This window comes from Lupinus angustifolius, chromosome LG04 (genome assembly GCF_001865875.1).
Source record: "Lupinus angustifolius cultivar Tanjil chromosome LG04, LupAngTanjil_v1.0, whole genome shotgun sequence".
In the NCBI taxonomy this organism is placed as follows: domain Eukaryota; kingdom Viridiplantae; phylum Streptophyta; class Magnoliopsida; order Fabales; family Fabaceae; genus Lupinus; species Lupinus angustifolius.
Window position 1 is genome coordinate 1,158,527 of NC_032012.1, and position 20,345 is coordinate 1,178,871.

At 30.9% G+C, this 20,345-nt stretch overlaps 2 protein-coding genes across 2 annotated transcripts; one reads left to right on the forward strand and one right to left on the reverse strand.

The window, feature by feature from the left end:
* LOC109345012 (lactoylglutathione lyase) lies at nucleotides 7,186-9,588 on the forward strand. Its single transcript, XM_019583763.1, has 2 exons — nucleotides 7,186-7,546; nucleotides 9,182-9,588. The coding sequence occupies exons 1-2, from the start codon at nucleotides 7,205-7,207 to the stop codon at nucleotides 9,437-9,439; spliced, it is 600 nt and encodes a 199-aa protein (XP_019439308.1). The 5' UTR covers nucleotides 7,186-7,204; the 3' UTR covers nucleotides 9,440-9,588.
* Nucleotides 11,989-17,454, reverse strand: LOC109345014 (transcription factor GTE1-like). The gene is made up of 8 exons (XM_019583764.1): nucleotides 17,302-17,454; nucleotides 14,683-14,895; nucleotides 13,916-13,993; nucleotides 13,434-13,658; nucleotides 13,185-13,283; nucleotides 13,017-13,075; nucleotides 12,490-12,640; nucleotides 11,989-12,363 (listed from the first exon to the last, which is right to left on the reverse strand). The coding sequence occupies exons 1-8, from the start codon at nucleotides 17,395-17,397 to the stop codon at nucleotides 12,223-12,225; spliced, it is 1,062 nt and encodes a 353-aa protein (XP_019439309.1). The 5' UTR covers nucleotides 17,398-17,454; the 3' UTR covers nucleotides 11,989-12,222.

Genomic DNA, 20,345 nt, shown 5'->3' on the forward strand with positions numbered 1-20,345 from the left:
TAATAACAAAACCTCGAGAGTTGTGATACATTACCAAAGGAACTTAGTCCAGAAATTTAGCCTTCCATGGCAATGGAAGAGCAAACCGAAAATGAGAAATGAAGAAGGGTGAAACCCTAGTAGAGCAAAAGAAAGGGAAAACGGAAATGTGTCTTTTTCAAAATGAGGCAAACTAAAAGTGTGTGCGTTTGGAGTGGGGAATCCGAATTTAACCCCTCCAACACGCATAAACCGAATTGGGCCTAAACAATGGGCCCAAAGCCAAATTACAATAAAACTAACTCCTAAATTAAAAATACAATCTTCACTTCAACACATATCCTCGACTTCCATAATGCCCAAAATGTCATTGGTGCCAAATGTGATCTGAAAATGATAATAGATTTAATCAGGCCAAATAATCCCAAATTAACTCATTTTAGGAATATTAGTCCAATAAAGTCTAAAACAATAAACCATGTGAAACAAAGTCAATTAGGCACCAAGAATCATCAATCATGCTAAATTAAGGTTATGAATAGTCTGTAATATATTGCTCATCAGTGACCTGGTCTTGTCATCTACTATTGTCAAAAAATACTTGTGGCCAAAAGTGGATGGGGTGGATAGGGGTTCCCATATGTCTATGTGTATTAAGTCAAAAGCAGATTCAGACTTAGTAGTGCTAGGAGTGTAGGGTAACCTTTTGTGTTTAGCTAAGTGACAAATCTCACAAGGATCTAAAGTTTTATTGCTTCTAACAAAAGGAAAAACAGATTGCATAACAATCATTTTCTTATGAGATAAGTGGCCTAATCTAGAATGCCACATGGTACAATCATCATAGCTAGTAAATGCATTTATGTGATGTGGCTTATTGTATTTCTTGCTGGATTGTTTTAGCACATATAATCATATCCTTAGCTTAGTTGCACCAATCATCTTCAAGGAGTATAGGTCCTGAATTTGACAATGGTTGGTTGAGAAAGTCAAGATGCAGGCCAAGGAGGATGTGATTTTTGAAACAGATATGAGGTGGAAGTGAAAGACAAGTACATATAGGACATCAGTAAGGTAAAAGTTATCAGAGAACATAACAGTTCCTGAATGGCAAGCAATGACTTGATTTCCATTTGGCAATGCAATCAATAGAGGTTTAATCCTCTTGTAATTTTGATAAAGAGAAAGGGAGTGACAAACATGGTCTGTTGCTCCTGTATCAAGTACCCAAGAACTTGACTTGGTTTTGCATAAAAGAGAGGTCAGAGATGTACCTGACTTGGTTGGTTCAAGAGAGTGCATTGAGGCAGATATGAAACTGACTTGGTTAGTGTTATGAGGAGCTTGATTCATAGACTCTTGGATCATGTTCTTTAGTGCATTGTGTTGGGCAAGTGTAAACAAGCAGGACGAATCTGGCTTGTCTTCTTTGGACCCAACATACTCAGATTCCTCTAGTTCCTCAGTTTGTGGTTCTGTGCCAGAGTAACAATTGATATTGGTAGAATTTGTGAAATATCCTGGGGGAAACCCATGCTTCTTATAACATGTATCAATTGTATGTCCAATTTTCTGGCAATAGGTGCAAATCTTTTGTCCTCTACCCCTTGTAAAGAAACCAGATCTACCTTGAGTGTTAAATATTGCACTTATTGTTCCTCTAATCCCTCTGCCTCTTGACCTATTGTCATAGGAATTGCTTGCTTGATTGGCTGATAAACTTGGTTCTTCAAAGAACATTTGTCTTTCTTGCTGAACCAATATCGAAAATACCTTGTCGAATGGGGGAAAGGGCCCATAAGCATAATCTGTGATCTAACAGAGGAGAATTGATCTTTCAATCCTCTAAGAAAACAGATTACATAGTCGTTTTCCCTATATGTTCTTATGGTTGGTATCAATGCACAATGACACTTGATTTCACAGTAGCAAAGTGGAATTGGTTTGTAATTGTCCAATTGTTGCCACAATCCCTTCATCTGAGTGTAGAATTTGTCAGCTGAGGCATTATCTTGCTTGATTGAATGAATTTGGCCAATTAATTCTGAAACTCTAAACATGTCTCCTTGGTGATACCTTTCCTTCAAATCTTCCCATATTTCCTGTGCACTTTCCATCCATAGCACACTTTGCACAATGGATGGTTCTATTGAGTAAATAATACATGACACCACTAAGTTGTTGCATCTCTTCCATGTTGCATACATCAGATCTTGTTATAGAGGTTTGGTCAAAGATCCATCGATGAATTCCAGTTTGTTTTTAGTTTCCAGGGCCATGGTCATTGCTCTTGACCATGAATGATAATTTTCACCATTCAGCAGGGTAGAAACTAGAGTAGACCCTGGGTTTTCATTAGGTTGTAGGTAATAGGGACTTAAAGGATCTAGAACTGGGTTAGCGATTTGATTGGCCATTAAGAGGACAAGAAAATACAGATTCGTGGAAAAAGAAAATGAAATGTAAGAATAGGAAGAAGAAAAGAAGAATTGAATGCTTAAAGAAAAAAAAATGAAAGGAAGTGAAGATACAATAGATGCGCAGCAGAGTCACCCTCTCAATGGTGCTATAATACCATGTGAAGATTGCGCATCCATGACTGACAGAAGATGAAGAACAAACCTTGCAGCAATCAATGATTTCGCATAAAACAAGGCAAAGGGAAGCTTACAACGCTTTGAATGAAAAATGAATAATGAATGAAGTTCTTTATTGATTCTTTTTATATAAAATTGAATTTAGAATGAACAACCTGAATCCTATTTATCCTAAACCTAATGAATCGAAACATATTCAAGCTTATCCAACTGAAAAATTGAAAAACAGAAAACTACTAAAAAATGAAAATAAACAAGTAATAGAAAAAACAGAATTATGAAAACTTGCTATATCGGGAAAGCTTTCAATTAAAGGCATTGGAACCATCAAGATCATTCGGGCTTTGATCTGAAAAGTCTGGGATTTTATCTGGGCTTTGTGAATTAGTGGTAATTTCAACATTTTGGATTAAGAACTTCAAGTTTTTTTTCCTTTTTTCCCTTTGGGTCACACCATAATACTAAATCCAAATTACATATTCTCATCCTCGCATTTCACTTAATTTGGAGATGCTCGCATTCTATACTATTGTTACATTAATCCCATATACCTTTCATAGTTATATTTATTTAATTTGTTTTTATAAGATTTCTAATGACTCATTCATTCCTTATATTTTTTAGAAAATATCATATTTTATATATGCATCTATATCGAGTATTAGCATGGTTATTAACATTGTACCATATTCGTTGGTTCAAGAGGTGAATTGGTGTAATTATAAAGGACACAGTGTAATTAAATAGTCAATACTAAAAATACAGGACAAAATTGATCAAGTGGTATCCTACGTGTCAAAACCAATTTTCAACATGAAATTTTTTCATTTTTTCACAAAATATCGAGAATCCGAACATTGTAGTTGGTTGTAACATAGTCAATAAATGTATTATTGTAGTAATTGAACTATATATTACAAATAATAATATTTATTTTTATAAATTTATTAGGGGAAAGTCCATAAAACCCTTAAACTTTATGTGCTTTTTAAGTAGTTATTATTAACTATTTTTAATTCTAATTATCCTTTAAACTTTAATTATATGTGAAATTTGTCCTACATAAAAATAATGGTAATTAGTAAGAGTGAAAATTTTACTCATGCATTTTTATTAGTCTCAACTCTCACATCATTTTTTAATTTTAAATTTTAATAATAATATTATTGTATTGTCTTCTTTTAACTTTAAAATTTATTTATCCCCTTATTTTCAAAATTTTGATGGTCATTTTCACTGGCCATCAACACTACCTAATAGTTGATTTGCTACTCTTCTAAGTCTAATAGTAACAGCTTCCTTATTGACCTATTATTAATTTAACATTATCTTTATGGTGAAACCAATTTCACCATCATATAAAATATAAGAGATAATTAGAAATAAAAGCAAAGTTCACAAAGACTATTTGTAAACACATAAAGAATATGAGTTTTTTACATACACTTTTATTTTAATATATAATATGTAATTAGTAATCACCATGGCATTCTTTCATATTCTAAATTTTCCTTTTGTTTAACCTCCTCATTATTAACTACTATAAACTTCCACACATTTCATTATTTTCCATCAATTATCAACATTTTTCCACACTTTCTCTTACTTTTATTTTTTCCTTTTGTTTAACCTCCTCATTATTACTTTTATTTTTCCATACAATAATGCCCATATATGTGATGTTAAAGATCGAAATTTTACTGGACTCAAATAGACAATGCTCGAAAGCGTTGTTATATATATATATATATATATATATATATATATATATCTAAAACGCTTGTTGTTGAACTACAATTCTAACATAATGTTTTTGGCTTCGTAATACATTAAATTGTTAATGCATTAACTCCAATTTGCCACCTGTGAGTTGAACAAGCTGATACATTGTGATGAAGTGTGATGATCCGAAGGTACTTTTTAAGTGTAACACTATGGATTGGAGATGATATATTCAGTAAAAGCATGAGATTCTCTAAGGATGGGATGGTATTAGAGCATAGTAAATCTGTTTTCTCAAAATGTGTATCACTTTATCTATCACTTTCTGTAATTGATATATATTTAAATTAAAAGTGTAATAAATATGTATTTTTCTAACCAATTACAGATAGTGTTACATGAAATAATACATTTTTGGGACAAAATATGTGATCTCATGTTATAAGCATGGTGCTAATTCCTATGTGGTTTCTTTAGCAATACATATGGTGGGAGTAATGCATGTATATATCATTTTGAAATTATTTTTCTTAAAGAAAATTGATAAGCATATTAGGGTGAACAAGACCCGATCTACTCACCGGCTAGCCCGAGAGTGATCGGGATCAAATAGGGTCAAGTTTTATCAGATTTAGGGTCGAATTTAACAATTAGATCCAAACAATATTTAAGGTCGGGTGGGGAACAAACATAACTGACCTGGACCCATCTCATTGTTACATACTTTTCATGTTTGAATATGTTTCTATTTAATTATATACAGAATAAAGATATCTCTTTGGTTGAAAGTATTGTTTATTATGTAATTTTTCAGCAGATATACATGATTGATAATATATATACTTATATCAAATTACATATTTATAGTAATAAATAATATTAAGAAGACTTTATCCAAAAGATGTATGCATTATATTTAATTAGGTATATGGTCAAGTTCGAATTTAAAGGCTGGCCCAGTCACCATTTAGAGTCGAGTTAACTTTAAGTCTAGGGTCAGGTCCAAGTTTTAAAAAAATAGTCCAAACAATATTTAGAATCGGATAAGGGACCAGTCTTACTCGACCCAACTCAACTCATACCCATCCCTAAGTGAAAAGGGGGGAAAGAAAGTGAGAGGATTGAAAAAGGAAGAAAAAATCTTTTTCATTATTTGGTTGCAATGAAAAGAATGAAGGAAAGAAAAAACGGTGAGACCCATGCCATTATATTTTCTCACGAATATTAGGAGGAAAACAAGTAGAAAAATTAGATCAAGATCGATTGTCCCAAACTATGTTCTAAGTCAATGATGATGAAGGAAAAATAAAAAATAATGAATATTTAATTTTTTAATTGACATGTCATGTTTTCATTGATTTAAGACGTGATTTGGGACATACCTTGAGTGATATAAAGTCATGCTAGATTCATAAAAAGACAAAAATGTCAAATGTTAGATTTTTGGGTTATACACTTATTGAGACAGACAGACACATATAGTTCATTACTCACCGAAATGTGAAATACTCTTGATAGTACAAAGAAATTATTATTATTATTAATATTTCTCTTCACTTTCTTTCTATTTTCTATCATACCAAATAACTAAAAAATCACCGTATTAACTTTTCTTCACTAAACCAAACACAATATAAAGCATAGTAAAATTGCTTAAAATACTAGAAAGAGAGGATAAAGATAAAATAAAGTTGATAATTTATTGTCGGAATAGGTATCACACCGCCTGCTTTTGGTGGAGTAGTCAATTAAAAGTTGTGACTTTAGCATAGATAGACAAAATGCATGGCTCTATACTACATTCATACACGTACATGCTTCCCATTGTAGTTTTCCTCCACGCGTGCATGCATGCATCTTTCTCTGTGTCCCTCTTAGTTTTGTTATTTTTTATATAAAAAAGAGTATTCTCTTAGTGGATAAAAAATTAATCAATTTTCCTCATTAGCATTATTATTACACCATCACCATTTATCAAAATCATATATTCTCCACATCTCTATTCAATAGCAAAATTTGGACATTATATCAAAATATTGTACGTATTCATCTATCTTGTATCTATTTTTGTTTTTTTTTTATATTTTTTTTAAATAAGAAAACATTCGACATTTATGTTAGAATTTTGATATTTTCCAAAAGGCACACATTGACAATATAATATATATGTTTATTCACATTCGTTTTTTTTTCTTTCAGTACGGCCTTTATACTTTTATTGTCATTAGTGTATTTTCAATACTTCCGTAAAGAACTAAATAAAAGTAAATTGAAAACTAAAAACATTTATTTTCCTAGTTTTCTTAAATGAAATCTTACCTGAAAAATTATTACATATGATCAATTATTTCAACCAATAATTTAAAGTTAAATTAGTTTTTTTATCATCAATGATAATAAAAAAATTAAATTAGTTAATGAAGCATTTATAATTTCTCATCTATTTACTTATTCCAGAAGTAAGTTAAAAAAACATATTATACATCTTAATCATTCATTCTATAAAAATTTAATAGTTCACATATTCAAATTACGGGAATATAAAATCTTAAAAAACTTAAGAGTTATTTATTCTTAATATTTTTGCTTCTAACTTTATTGAAACCTCAAATCTTTTTTATCCACTCTCCTTGTGACATCATTAGTTAATATTTCCAACATTTCTATATGATATTTATATTAATTATACATAAGTAAAAATAGAGTGTAGAGTTTTAGTAGCGAGGCTTAGGAAGTAAAGTACTGATATGTCATAATACTTTTAAAAAAACATTATATGGATTGCATAATTGTTTTTGAATGTGACAAAATAAATAACAAAAATTGTAAGAAATATATAAATATAAATGAAGGTAATATAAAACCTCCAAAGATGTCTCAAAAGCAATGAATACAAATAATAAAGCATGAATAAAATGCAGAAGCAAGAGATTAAAGGGGATGAGAGAAACACAGAAGAAGAAAGAAACAATAAAAAAGAAAGAGATGAAGGAAAGGAAGAGAACCCAGCACCATTAAAGGCTCTAAACCATGTTTCAAGGCTGTGTAGAGATGTGAAGAAGTCCATAGAGTTTTACACAAAAGTGCTTGGATTTGTGTTGATGGAGAGGCCTGAAGTTTTGGACTTTGAAGGTGCATGGTTGTTTAATTATGGGATTGGTATACACTTGGTGCAATCCAAAGAGGAAGAGAGATTGCCTTCTCATACTAAGGAGTTGGAACCCAATGACAACCACATATGTTTTCAGGTATATATATTATGAAAATGAAAGAATATGAAGCTGATTTTGTTTTAGATTCAAATTTTAATTCAATTGAAGAGTAATTTTGTTAATAAATAATATTTATGCAATGTGAGTTTAAAGATTTATGCAAAATCAATACATTATGCACTATTTATTTGTATTTTTTTGAAAAATCAATAATAATAAAACATGAATAGTAGATGATGTAAAATAGTGTATAAAACTCATGCTCCAATAATATATACATTTTTTCTCATTTTTTTATAAAATTTAGTAGTGGAAGTTTTAGCTGTCTACTTGGTATTTTCAAATTGTTTTTCATTATTAGGAAAGGTAAGGGAGATAAATGAGGAGATTGTTTTATAACAATAGTTATTAATCTTAGTTCTGGAAGATCAATCACTTTATTGTGTGTTTGAGAGTTATGAGAGAAAACGAAGAGAATGTAAGCCAATTAAAGTTGAACCTCTCTTGGAGGAGAATGGAGGATAAAATGCAAAAACTATATTTTACTTCTCCTTTTAAAATCTTATTTACAATGGGAAATAAACATGTATGTGATTATGGTCATTTAAGTATTTTGACATCTCCAAAAAGCTTCAATTTGGGGAAATTTAGAAAATAAACATGTGGAGAGTTTTAGAGATATTTTCGCCGGAAATATTTTTCGATGTCCTCCCCTCCATTCTCTCTCTTCCGAAACTAAATTCTCAAACATAACATAGAGTGTGTTTGTAGTTACATTTTGGAGGGAAGGAAAATAAATGGAAGGTTTCATAGCCATAAATTAAGTTTTAGAATCATCTCACAAGTGTGATTCATAATTTTCAAGCTTTCTATTTTCCTTTCTTTCTCTCTAAAATGTAACTGTGAACGATCTATTAGTTGTGTAGGTAATATTTTTCTCTACTCAATAATAGAGTTAAGAAAATAAGGAAAATGATATAAAGGAGAGGAAAAGATTTGGGATAGAGTTTCTCTTATCCTCGTTTTCTTTCTTATCATTTTTCCTATTTGATTTTATTCATATCCCTTCCCTTCCTTTGTATAAGGTGTTGCTTTAAAGATCCCAATTTTAGGATCTTGTGAAAGGGTTTTGACGAGTTAGTAGAAAATGGCTATCTCATGTTTTTCAGTCTTCCTCCCTTTCCAGACGAGAATATATTATCTTTCAGAAAATGCTTTACTTTATATACCATTTGATATGATTGTTTGAAAAAAAAATATTTAAGTTAAAAATTTAATAATTAAATATTTTATGATCAATAATATTAAATATAATTTTTCAATCAATTATTTTCCCATCATTTTCCTACTCTTCAAACGCCCTCCTTTTCCCTTCATTTTCCTACTCTTCAAACAAGGAGCAGAGAAAATGTTTTAGAAGAAACAAATAAACTTGGCAATTTAACTTTTAACTTAATTCACATGTACATGTAGAACCAAACCAACGAAATCGGTTATAAATTACCAAGATTACTAAGAGAATATGCCACCGACTATGAATACTCCTCAAGGTTCCATTCCATGGTTTATGGGCTTATTGCCAAAACCGAGTAACAAATTATTAATTTTGTTCTGCATGTCAAATGTTCTTTGTATTATTTACTATATATATGTGGTTGAATTGAATGGTAGTGTGAAGAGGTGGAAGAGATGGAGAGAAAATTGAAGGAGATGAATGTGAAGTACATGAAAAGGAGTCTGAAAACAGAAGATGGAACATCAATGGATCAAATATTCTTCAATGACCCAGATAGGTTCATGATAGAAATATGTAACTGTGAGGATTTCAAACTTGTTCCAGCTGATTCCTTAGGTAAGTTGAAGCTACCAATGGATCGCCACATCCCACCCATTCAGACAAATCAAAGGCATCACCATGCTTCAAATTAACATTAGTTCTTTTCTTCAATATGTTTATGTTGGTTGTTTTTAAGGTCTTTCTATTTGGACTTAGGAGTATTTAACATAGGAGTGTCACTCGTTTGTCTATTATGTATGATTTATGTTTTGTGTGCATCAAACATGAGATACCATTTTGTCATCCTTTTTGCTTTTATGGCATTTTCTCACAATAGATAAGTGCTTTTATGTACAATTTGCACCCTTTTATGGTAAGATAATTTGTGGAATGGATTAGTTGAAAAGCAGTTCTTAAAACTCCTTTTGATTTGTGGATAAACATCAAACCTACATTAAGTTACTTGCATATATGTTTGGCTTGCCCTACAAACACAAGAGTATATAATCTGGGATCAAGGATTCTAGACAACTGATTATTTTTCTTCATATTTTCAATGATAAATAAAATAATAAAAGTTTCATTACATGTTGTATCTTTTATGTTATCCTTACTCATAATTAAGAGGATAGAAAGTTAGATCTGATAAGTATGTTATTGTTTAATTTACCAAAAGAAATCTAAACGGTTAATATTTTATTTTCCTAACTCCTAAGCATTGCTCATGAATTGCGGACACAAGCAATGCAAAGTTTCTGGAAATGGTGAAATAGTGTGAGTGAGAAATGATAGAATGTAGGACTAATTTGAAAATCATTGTATCTTTAGATGACTAATTTAATATTTTACTCAAGAGGAAAAAGGAATTTCGGAAGTATAAAAATATAAATAAGAAAGAAAATTATCTTCCAAATTAACGCAAAAAATTATATCCAAACCAGTACTTATATATATATTAAAGGTTTTATTAAAATTATTTGGGAAAGGTATGAAAAATAACATTTTCATTTTTATTTGGGTTTCACACATTATTTTATAATTTATTATAAATTTCCCATAAAATAAGAATAATATCTACTTTTTCTCACAATAGTAAACATCATTATTATTCTTATTTGGGTCCCACGACCTATCCTACACTTTTATATTTTACAATAATTGTAACAAAATATTAAAATAATTACTTATTTATTAATAAATTAAAAATTGTTATAATTTATTATAAATATTAGAAATCAATTATAAATAAAAAATATAATGTTGTTGTTTACATACATTAAATCCTTGGAATTTTGGGATGATAAGTTGGGGTTCTTCAATTTTTTATTTTATTTTTGTTTGTACAAAATTTTAATTTTGTGTAATGATTTTGGACTTTTTAATGTTTATGAATATTTTGATGTTTTTAGATATGTTCATGCTTGTATTTATTCTTGGATTGTGTATTTTTATTACTCTTCTCTCGTGAATAAGGAGTGTTCTTATTTAACAACTTTTATTCTTATTTAAAAATAAAAACAAAAAATAAGAACAACACATTGAAGAACAGAACAAGAATGTTCTTATCATACTAAAAACAACTTTAAGAACAATCATGTTCTAAATTAGTAATTATTTAGTTTTAAGTTACGATTCCATTTATGATCTGACTCATTATTATATGATTATGTATTTGTTCTATAAATAAGATTATTATCTTATACTTAATGACAAGTCTCAGAATATATTCCTTTTACATTTCTACTAACTATTTATATCCTTCCTAACCTTATTGTACCGAGAGTAAGTATTGAAGTCCTTCAACCTTAATGAATGATCTTCATAATTGGAAACCTTGGTTGAATATCGTTAAGACTTAACCATATAATAATCTTCACAATTAAAAACCTGATTTTGTTTAGGGATTAAACATAAAGGAAAGACTTAAAGAACCACCTGAAGAGTTTCTGAAGAAGTTATAACTTTGTAAGAAAGAAAAACGTTGTGAAGGAAACCAAAGAAAAATGAATGAAACCCCTATGCATATGTTTATCTTACTTTCTATGATTTTGCAACTTGTCTCTCAAGTTTAGAATGAGTTGGATCTGTTGTTGTCTTGTTTTCTTTTTCCTAAAATCATATTGTTCACCACAAAATCCCTCATTCCCTCTTGAGAATCTGAATAACAATATCAAAATACAATCCTATCCCATATTTATGTTGTATATCTACCATATTTGCATAATACTATATTTCAGAAAGTGAAGGAATTTTTTATCAAACGAAGATAATGTTACATTTTAACCCAAGAGCTGAAAATATTATTGCCACAAATGATCTCGTGCCTACAATGGCCAAAACATACGAGGGTGTGGCTCAATGCACAAAGCTCATACATAGCGGAGTTGAAGATATTATTGCCACCTAAGATGGCCAAAAATACAAAAAGAATGACGGCCCAGTGCATGATGATCCTGCCTTAGTGGAGTATGAGAAAGGTAGATATATATAATTTTACTCTATAAATAAAAATGTTGTTTTTAGGATCGAAAGCATGACCTCTTGATCACTAAGCAACATTCTTACTGTCACCATTATGCCGAGCCTCACCATCTTAAATACAGAGGAAAAATGAAAACAACATTGAATAGAAGTAGGTCTTTCTGTATGATATTTCTTGATGATGCACGCCAAGGCTGTCATACTTAAAAGTGATGTCCAGTATGCTAAAACAAATTGCCAAACTTAAAGACCTTTTCTTATTCTCCCTAAGATATTATTGAGCTTACCATAGATGATTTTACAGAATGATACTTCCTACTGCATGTTACAGCATTAGAAGTTCCCACCAATTCTAACACTAAGCTAAGGACTTATATGTGCTGCATAAAAGAATCACATTTCACAAAGTAAATGAACTTAAGTCTTCTATTTTAGGGATATCCAGGCAAATGAATCACGAAATTCTCCTCCTTTTGGAATTGTTATGGTCATCAGCACCATTGTCATGGTTAACAGCTGTTCCCTCTGCAGTTCTTCCCTGAGCTTCTAGTGCATCTTTTACGAAAACGTTTAACCTCCACATTGTGTAGTCGCTCTGTATATATCAGTACAGAATCATGAGTACCCAAAAGGCGCGCTTTGCTAAACGAGATAAATGATATACAAAATTGAAAAAATGGAAGACAACAAACATAGGTAGACATAGATAAACATTACAGACCTGAGCATCAATGTCAAGGTCCACCTCTAATGTATTAGGTTGGAAGGCAGGGTTATTCTCAGAAACTATCTGCAATGCCTTGACGAGGTTTTCCGGAGACAACATAGGGAGAGCATTCCCAAGCATTGTTTTCTCATAATCTGACAGTTTCCTACAGTATCATCAGCAAGGGTAAGCTATGCAAAAGTATGTGTACTCAACACAATACCATAGCAAGACAAAGAAAACTAAAAAACTATGAACAATCATAGCAAAGTGTAACCAATTGATACAGTATAAAGGGGTCAATCACAATTAAAAGTTGGAATGTCTTGTGGAGGTTCTAACATAATAGAAAGAACAGCTCATTATTTCCCATGAAAAAGATATTTGTAGGCCACTTTTACAAGAGTGATCAACATAAAAATATCCAATGAATTTGTATTTGGTGAATAGGGAAGTCAATGCTGAAGCACCTAACTATATGAGTTTATCTCAATTGACTTGGACCAACAAGTAAAATACTAAGGGAATACTATTTAACAAACCTGCACTTTTGAATCACCAATGCTTTGAGACTCTCTAACTGCATATCAACCTCATGTAGCTGAAACAACAGGAAATAGAGAGCATAAATTATCTTATATACTCCTAAACAAACATCAATCAAACAGTTCATTTGAAATACAATTCTAGCAAGAAAATATTCGACCAACCGAAACACTTAAGTTCCTAGCCATATTGGCATAAGTGGCTTCTTGAGCAAGCTGCATATTCAACTGCAGCTGTGCTTCTTCTGCTAATTGTCTCTTCTCCTGAAATATTCATATTGAAAAGTGATGATATATGATATCATATAAGATGGCTAAGTCTCTGCTATTTCTATAAGTGCAACCTCAGAATTATATATGAGAAGGTTTCATTCATCAAAAAGAAAGCAAAGTATTTTGGAAAAACAAACTTACCTCTTTATCAACTTTAGGCCAAAGCTCCAACCATTTCTCCTCAAATTTTTTCAGCAAGGTCTTAGCCATATTATGGATATTGTGTTTCTTATCATTGTATTTCATTGCATTGTTAAAAATCAACCTTACATCAGTATAAATCTCCCTGACATTCTTATAACCAGAGCCATCCTTAGCAGCCATTTTACTTCTTATTGTACTGAAATCCATAGGCTTATCAATAACCTAGGAGAATAAAGATGAACAAATTATTTTTAGAAGAAGCTAGTAAATATAGAACTCTGATATAAAAGAAAGATGGTTAACAAGCAAAAAAGGTAGTAGAAACAAACCAAGCAAACATGTGAACTATTTGTCAGAAAGAAGTGTATAAGCATGAATGATTTTGTGTTAAAACGGGATTTCAAATACTATTTAGTAAATAAGATAATTACTGTCAAAACCAAGAGGAAAGCTTTAGAATGAGATTAAGAAAAATATACCTCATAGTAGTCATGCAGTCCAAGGCCTTCAACATCTACAGGATCCATAAAGGGCCATGCCCATTCATGCATGGTGATCTGAAAAGCAGTAAATATATCACTGTTGATTTTCCTCAGGAAACATGAGGGTCAATTCACAAGATTCAAGTCAACTGAAGAGTAGTCACTCATTTAAACAATAAAAAAGATTAGTGATATGGATCATATCTTTAGTTAGTTTCAATGAAAGTAATATGGTAGGAGATATACTTTTGAAGAATATCAATACATCATACTTTGGTTTTAATCTAAAGAGTGGATATGACAGGAGAAGCTTCTGCATGCAGTGATAACATGTAATACACAAAAACATTAAACATTAGAAGTGTAGCTAAATATTTACAACAACCAAGTCTTAATCCGTCTAGGTGGGTAACACATATTTTATGTTACATCAAAATTTTAGAAGACATTATTCATACGAAGAATGAGTAAAAAATAATCCAAAACAAAATGATTATATATGGTGGGTGAGTACTGAGTAGGATGATGAGTTCCTTTGTAAGTTTCAGCTTTGAGTTATCAAAAATGTCAAGTACCATTGGAAAGGAAATTTCAAGATAAAATTATTATATGGCTAATCAGTGGTTCAAGTTCAATTCAGGAGTTTAACTAACAAAAATCCAAAGGCATGTGTATGCCTAAGTAATACCATCATTCCATCTTAATCCCAAACCTGACCTTTGAAATCATAAACACAAGAACAATTGCAAAATATTTGCACTTACCTGATTCAATATTGTGGAAAACTGGCGCATGAGCTCTTGGTTATTTCTTTTTGCTGTAGCAGCAGCAGCAGCAACAGCTCCACTACATGATGCACCTTGCAGTGGCTTTTTAGTGCCAGAAAGATGCTTTTCCCGGCCTTTCTCTTTAGAATTATTAACTTGAACATCGATGGAATGGTAGAATTGTTCAACATCATTTACTTGATTCTCAAGCTGCATGCAACACAGACACTAATTATTTTTAAAATTCAACCTTATAAATATCAACAAGCCAAAATTTAGCAGCAAAACTGAACTTAACAAAATATTAAAGATTCCTTAGGCCTTCAAACATCAATGAGAAGTACATTTGTGTTAAAACATAATGCAATCCCAACATAGTACTTGGAATAAAATTGTAAACAAGTAGATGATATATGGATGCAATGGAATAAGACAAGAAGTTGATTTATGCCCATGGTTTCTAGTAATTATTCTGCTAATGGATCAATTGAAGCTATAAAAAGGAAGAGAGATAATGGATCACCATGGTCCCCTAAACCATGATTTATGTTCATTGACCATCACCAAAAAGGTAGCAGTGAACTAACAATCAAACTTCCATAAACCCAATTCCTTCTGTTTCCACAGAACTTCACTCAATAAACCTTATCAATAAGGCGCCACACTGCCAACATAAATGCTGTTACACCCGAAAATCGACTAATTGTTTTTTGAACATCGATGCCTACATTGTGATCACAAATTATGCCTAAAGGTTGAGGCATTTCTCCTTTTTCTCTACCCAGCTTGAATCTTGTGTGCTACATCCCCATCAACTCCCCTATCACTTTGTAAGATGGGTCCAAGATGCCTAAACCATGCTACTTTTGGCATGGTTCCATCCCCAATTTTGACATCCAAAACATTACCAACTCACATCTCATTAACTTGCATTCAATACTTTGTCTCCTACTGAATTGAAAACTGTTAATCAAATTGACCATAAAATTTCAAAAATGGCTTATTAGCAAAAGTTTGACCTCCTTGTAAACAATTTTAGATTTCTAGATGAGCTTGTAAGTAAGTTTATTATTTGGATATACTCAATCTATTATTTAGGTTCCTTTAAAAGTAAGTTTTGTAAGAAATGTCAGAACCCTGAATAGAATAAGCATTTGATGGGTGAATTCTGCAAACAAGGTGAAGAAGAGAAAAGTTGGAATGCATGGAAGGCCTATAAAAAAGCAATAGTTCCCAACCACAAACCCTCCCAAAATCTTATGCAAGAATCACCACCCATTTAGAAGATACCAGTGGTTCAAAAGAAGCATACCAGTAGTTCACTTCTAAAATACTAAACACCTCATAATGAAATGACCTCAAGATAGAAGTTCCAAAAGTATTTAGATGCCAAAGCAATGTTTCATAATGGACACCAAATTTCTAAGTCCCCACTCAAGGACAACTTAATTCCATTAAAAAGATAACTTTTAAGTATATAACTCTTGTGGACAACAACTCAAGCAACTTACTTTGGAAAAAATACCCATTTCTTTCAAATAAAACAACCCAATATTAAAAGCAGAAGAAAATAGAGAAGATAGAACAGCTTTTAAAGTGAAGTAAAGAGTGGTAATTTGATGAGAGGAGCACACTATTGTTACAGGCTGTACTTGAGGGTGGTAATGATAATGTTAGAGGTATGAGCTTCTACCATATATCCCTCTCCCCCAACAGGGTTATTGCACCAAATAAATAAATTAACAAAAAGAAAACTGAAAACAAAAAAATAAGTACAATCACAAAAAGCTTATTGGTAATGATCAGAAAGTGGTTCTAGCTAGAGTCATTGCACCAAACTGACCAAAGAAATTAAAAGATTTAACTTTTATAAGCTCAAAAAATACAATAAACTATTACTTAGTGGAGTCTGTGAAGATAAAATTACATCTTGTTACTCTTACAAATCATAAACCAAAAAGCTATTTTCAGGAAAAGATTCAACTTCTATACTCATCATAAACTTCTTACTTTAGCCTAAAATTAATAATTAGAAGAAAAAACAAAGGGTCACATCACATTTAAGCAACGGTTTATCTGAATTTGGATTAAAATTTCTGTGCTAAAAGGTGTGCAATTTGGTCCTACGTGATAAAACACCATAATGCCACTATTACCTGCTATACTGACTCATGTTATATTATATGGGAAAAATATTCATCTCTGATTCACTCTGACAATAAACATAAAATAATGATAAATTCTTCTTTTTGACTAAAAAACAAAGGCAAAAACAAGTATTAGCATCTGGTATATAAAAATTCAAAAGGGTATTGCAAATTCACATATAATCCAAATTATGTCACAAAATCTCATGTAGCAGAAAATAGGTACAACAAAGACTTTACTAATAAAAAATAATAAACCTTGTGTCAATTTTTTTCCATTCACATGGTCACGTGTAAAAACATTACAGGACTCGTTCTGCGTAATAATCTTGGGTCCTACTCCTATAGTCCTATGAATATAAATAAAATAGAATTGACCCATGTTGAGAATTGTCACAAGTTTACACAAGAATAATAATGATGAGAAAATTGAAATAAAAAAGGTTAGAATTGTGAAAAGTAGAGCTACCTTGTTAACTTTGGTGACAATTTGATCAAGAGAAAACCTAAAACCATTCAAATCATCTTGTGTACCATTTGTTGAGTCCAATGGGATTCGAACCATACCTTCTTTTTTTTGTATTCTTCTCGTGAAATTTAAATCTTTTTTCAATCTCAGCTGTTTGAGACATTCAATTTAACCAATGACATATAAGTGTGATGATTACACATCTTAAAAATGGGTTGGGTATGTCAGACCAGTCCACCAAAGCCTGATAGGATATAGTTTGGGTATTAAATTTTGAATCGTTTGTCTTAGCCCGAGCTTTTTAGCCTGATCTGTTCGAGAAACACAAAGTTTGGGGTCCAGCCGAATTTACCCGTCCGAGTTCGAACTATCATAAAAAAAATATAGTCATATATAGATAAGATCATAAGAAGATAAAAAATTTAATATATATGTGAATCATATTTTTTCCGTGTATTATGTAATGTAGTAACTCCCACAATGCTCTACAGTTCTTTTTTTTAGTATAATTAGCGTGTTGACAATCACTATCGTGTCTGCCGCTTTCCTATCATTTATAATGTATAGTTTGTATGTCATAAATGTCAAACATAATATTTTGTGTTAAATATTTGTAATATACAGTTGAATTTATTTGATCGGTGTAATGTTCTACATTAAAGACTGATAGTCATAATGTAAGAATAAAAAATAATTAACCAAATAATATGAGCATATATTAGGTGGAGAGGAACATTAGGTTATATATGATTTTTTTTGTAAAAATTAATATATAGTGAGGGTAAAATAGGGAGAACCACAAATTACACCATGGTGGTGGTTATTTTGGCTTTTCCCTTTATAAGTAGTATATATATATATATTTTATACATTATTAATGTATCATACATTATTCGTTTGTATTATTATTTTTATTTTTATTTTTGAAAAGTCAATAATATTAAAACATGAATGTTAAATGATATAGTAACAATGAATGAAACTCATATATTTTTAGTGGATGCATTTTCATTTGAGTAAATTACACTAACACCCCCTGAGTTTTACTGAAATTACACAAACCACCCTTCACTTTTCTACACCTACACAAACCTCCTCTATATTTTATACTTTCATTACACTGATCACCTATGCATAAGAAATAAGTGTGTAATCTTTTAAACAAAAAATGTGATAAATACAATTAAGCTAAACAAAACATGATATATCGTGGAGACAAATCCAACTAATATATGAGTCAATATCTCTTTATTATTTTTGGTTCGTTACACTATATTATAAGAGCGATTTAAACAATATTTCTTTAGGATTGTTGATACATTTTGTAACAAAAACAATATTATTTAAAAGATCACACTTATTTCATGCAGGGGTGATCAGTGTAATGAAAGTATAAAATCTAGTGGAGGTTTGTGTAGGTGTAGAAAAGTGAAAGGTGGTTTGTGTAATTTCAGTAAAACTCAAGGGTGTTAGTGTAATTTACTCTTTTAATTTTAATTTTTTTCATTTTCTTCTCTTTTTTTTACATGTTTAACAATTTTGTTTATTGTGTTGTTATGGGATCATATGAACAATGTGACTATTTGAGCATAACAAAACAACTAATAAGGAGAAAAGTCACACCATAGACATAATAAACATATTTGAGTGCACATTTCTATTAAATTAATTTAATAATCAATGTGATCCATGTGCTTGAAAGTTACTAATCTGAATGAAAGTGCCTAATGTGATGATGGTTGGCAATTAAATGATTAGATTAGTAGGGGGTTTTGTCAACTCCCCCCTCTCACTTCATGGGAAGTTTCCTATATATTAACTTCTCCAACTGATGCATTAAGTGGGATAGAAAAAGGCAATATTTATTCTGCCTCTGTTTGATGAGTGAGAGAATTCCCACAAACATAACCAGTAGAAAGTAGAAGAGAAATTAGAATTGCAGAAAGGAAATCCAGTGCAATGTCATAAGTGGAAGGAAGGAAACTGAGTTTCTAATCATCAAGAAACTCATAAGGGAAGGAGGAGAGGTGAAAACAAAAAGGCAACCAGAAAGTGTAGTATCAAAGAAAGCACCAACAAAGAATAGCAATGGAACCGGGTAATCCTTAACCATTATTTATCACATGTGAATGTCATAATGTCAAGATCCTAAATAACCATGAAAGGCTCAATGAAAGTTTTGAAATGTCTAACAATTGGTATCAGAGCATCAGGTTAGGGACATTATGACATTCCTTGTGTCTCTGGAATTAAATGGTGTATGCATGACTTTATGTGTAAACAAAATTTTGTGAATGATTTTGTGCGAAGAATCATGAATCTATATTTTTTTATGGCTAAGTTGGAAATACTGCCCTGCATCACAACAAAATTTACATCATATGTCTATTGTTTATTGAATTTTATGGCTCCCAATCTACCAGTGCAACAATCATTCATTCATACCAATTTTGGAAGTTGGAAATTCCAAACTACGTTACTGTTGATTTTGGTTAAAAGAGTTGCACTGAATAAAGACTCTAATTTTGTGCTGAAACCATAACCGCATGATTTTCTAAACTCTATAAATCTGCCGTTTTTAATGCCTATAAACAAGAAAAAAAATCTTAATGACAATATGGTTTAATTGTTTATAATGGTATTTTACATTTAAAATTATGATGCATATTATGATCACCCAAAGGTGGATCATTGCTTGTAATTAAGATTATGATGCCATAAGGATAATAAATTGGGTTTGTTCATTAATTATAATGCATATCTTGATCACTCAAATGTGGATTATTGCATGTATTTAGTGACATTAAAGTTTTAAAAATACTTGTTTGTGCTCGTTTATCCAAAGATAACATGCATGTTTAAGGAGTATGTTTAATTACCCATTAAAAAATAATATTAGGCATCATTAATGAAAGTTTAATGCATTTAAATTTTATCCAAAGATAAATTAAGTGTATGAATAAAAGTATAGTTTGAATCCATAAAGGTTTATTCAAAGCATTAAAGAGTGAGCATGTCTTTTTTCAGCTTCATTCAATGCTTTC

Excerpts from the sequence above, each read along its gene's own strand:
- LOC109345012 (XM_019583763.1), top strand. The coding sequence starts at position 7,205 with ATGAATAAAATGCAGAAGCAAGAGATTAAAGGGGATGAGAGAAACACA. Across the intron at positions 7,547-9,181 it reads ACAACCACATATGTTTTCAG|TGTGAAGAGGTGGAAGAGAT; the intron begins GTATATATATTA and ends ATTGAATGGTAG.
- LOC109345014 (XM_019583764.1), bottom strand. The coding sequence starts at position 17,397 with ATGGTTCGAATCCCATTGGACTCAACAAATGGTACACAAGATGATTTG. Across the intron at positions 14,896-17,301 it reads TTGTCACCAAAGTTAACAAG|CTTGAGAATCAAGTAAATGA; the intron begins GTAGCTCTACTT and ends TGTTGCATGCAG. Across the intron at positions 12,364-12,489 it reads ACCTTGACATTGATGCTCAG|AGCGACTACACAATGTGGAG; the intron begins GTCTGTAATGTT and ends TGATATATACAG.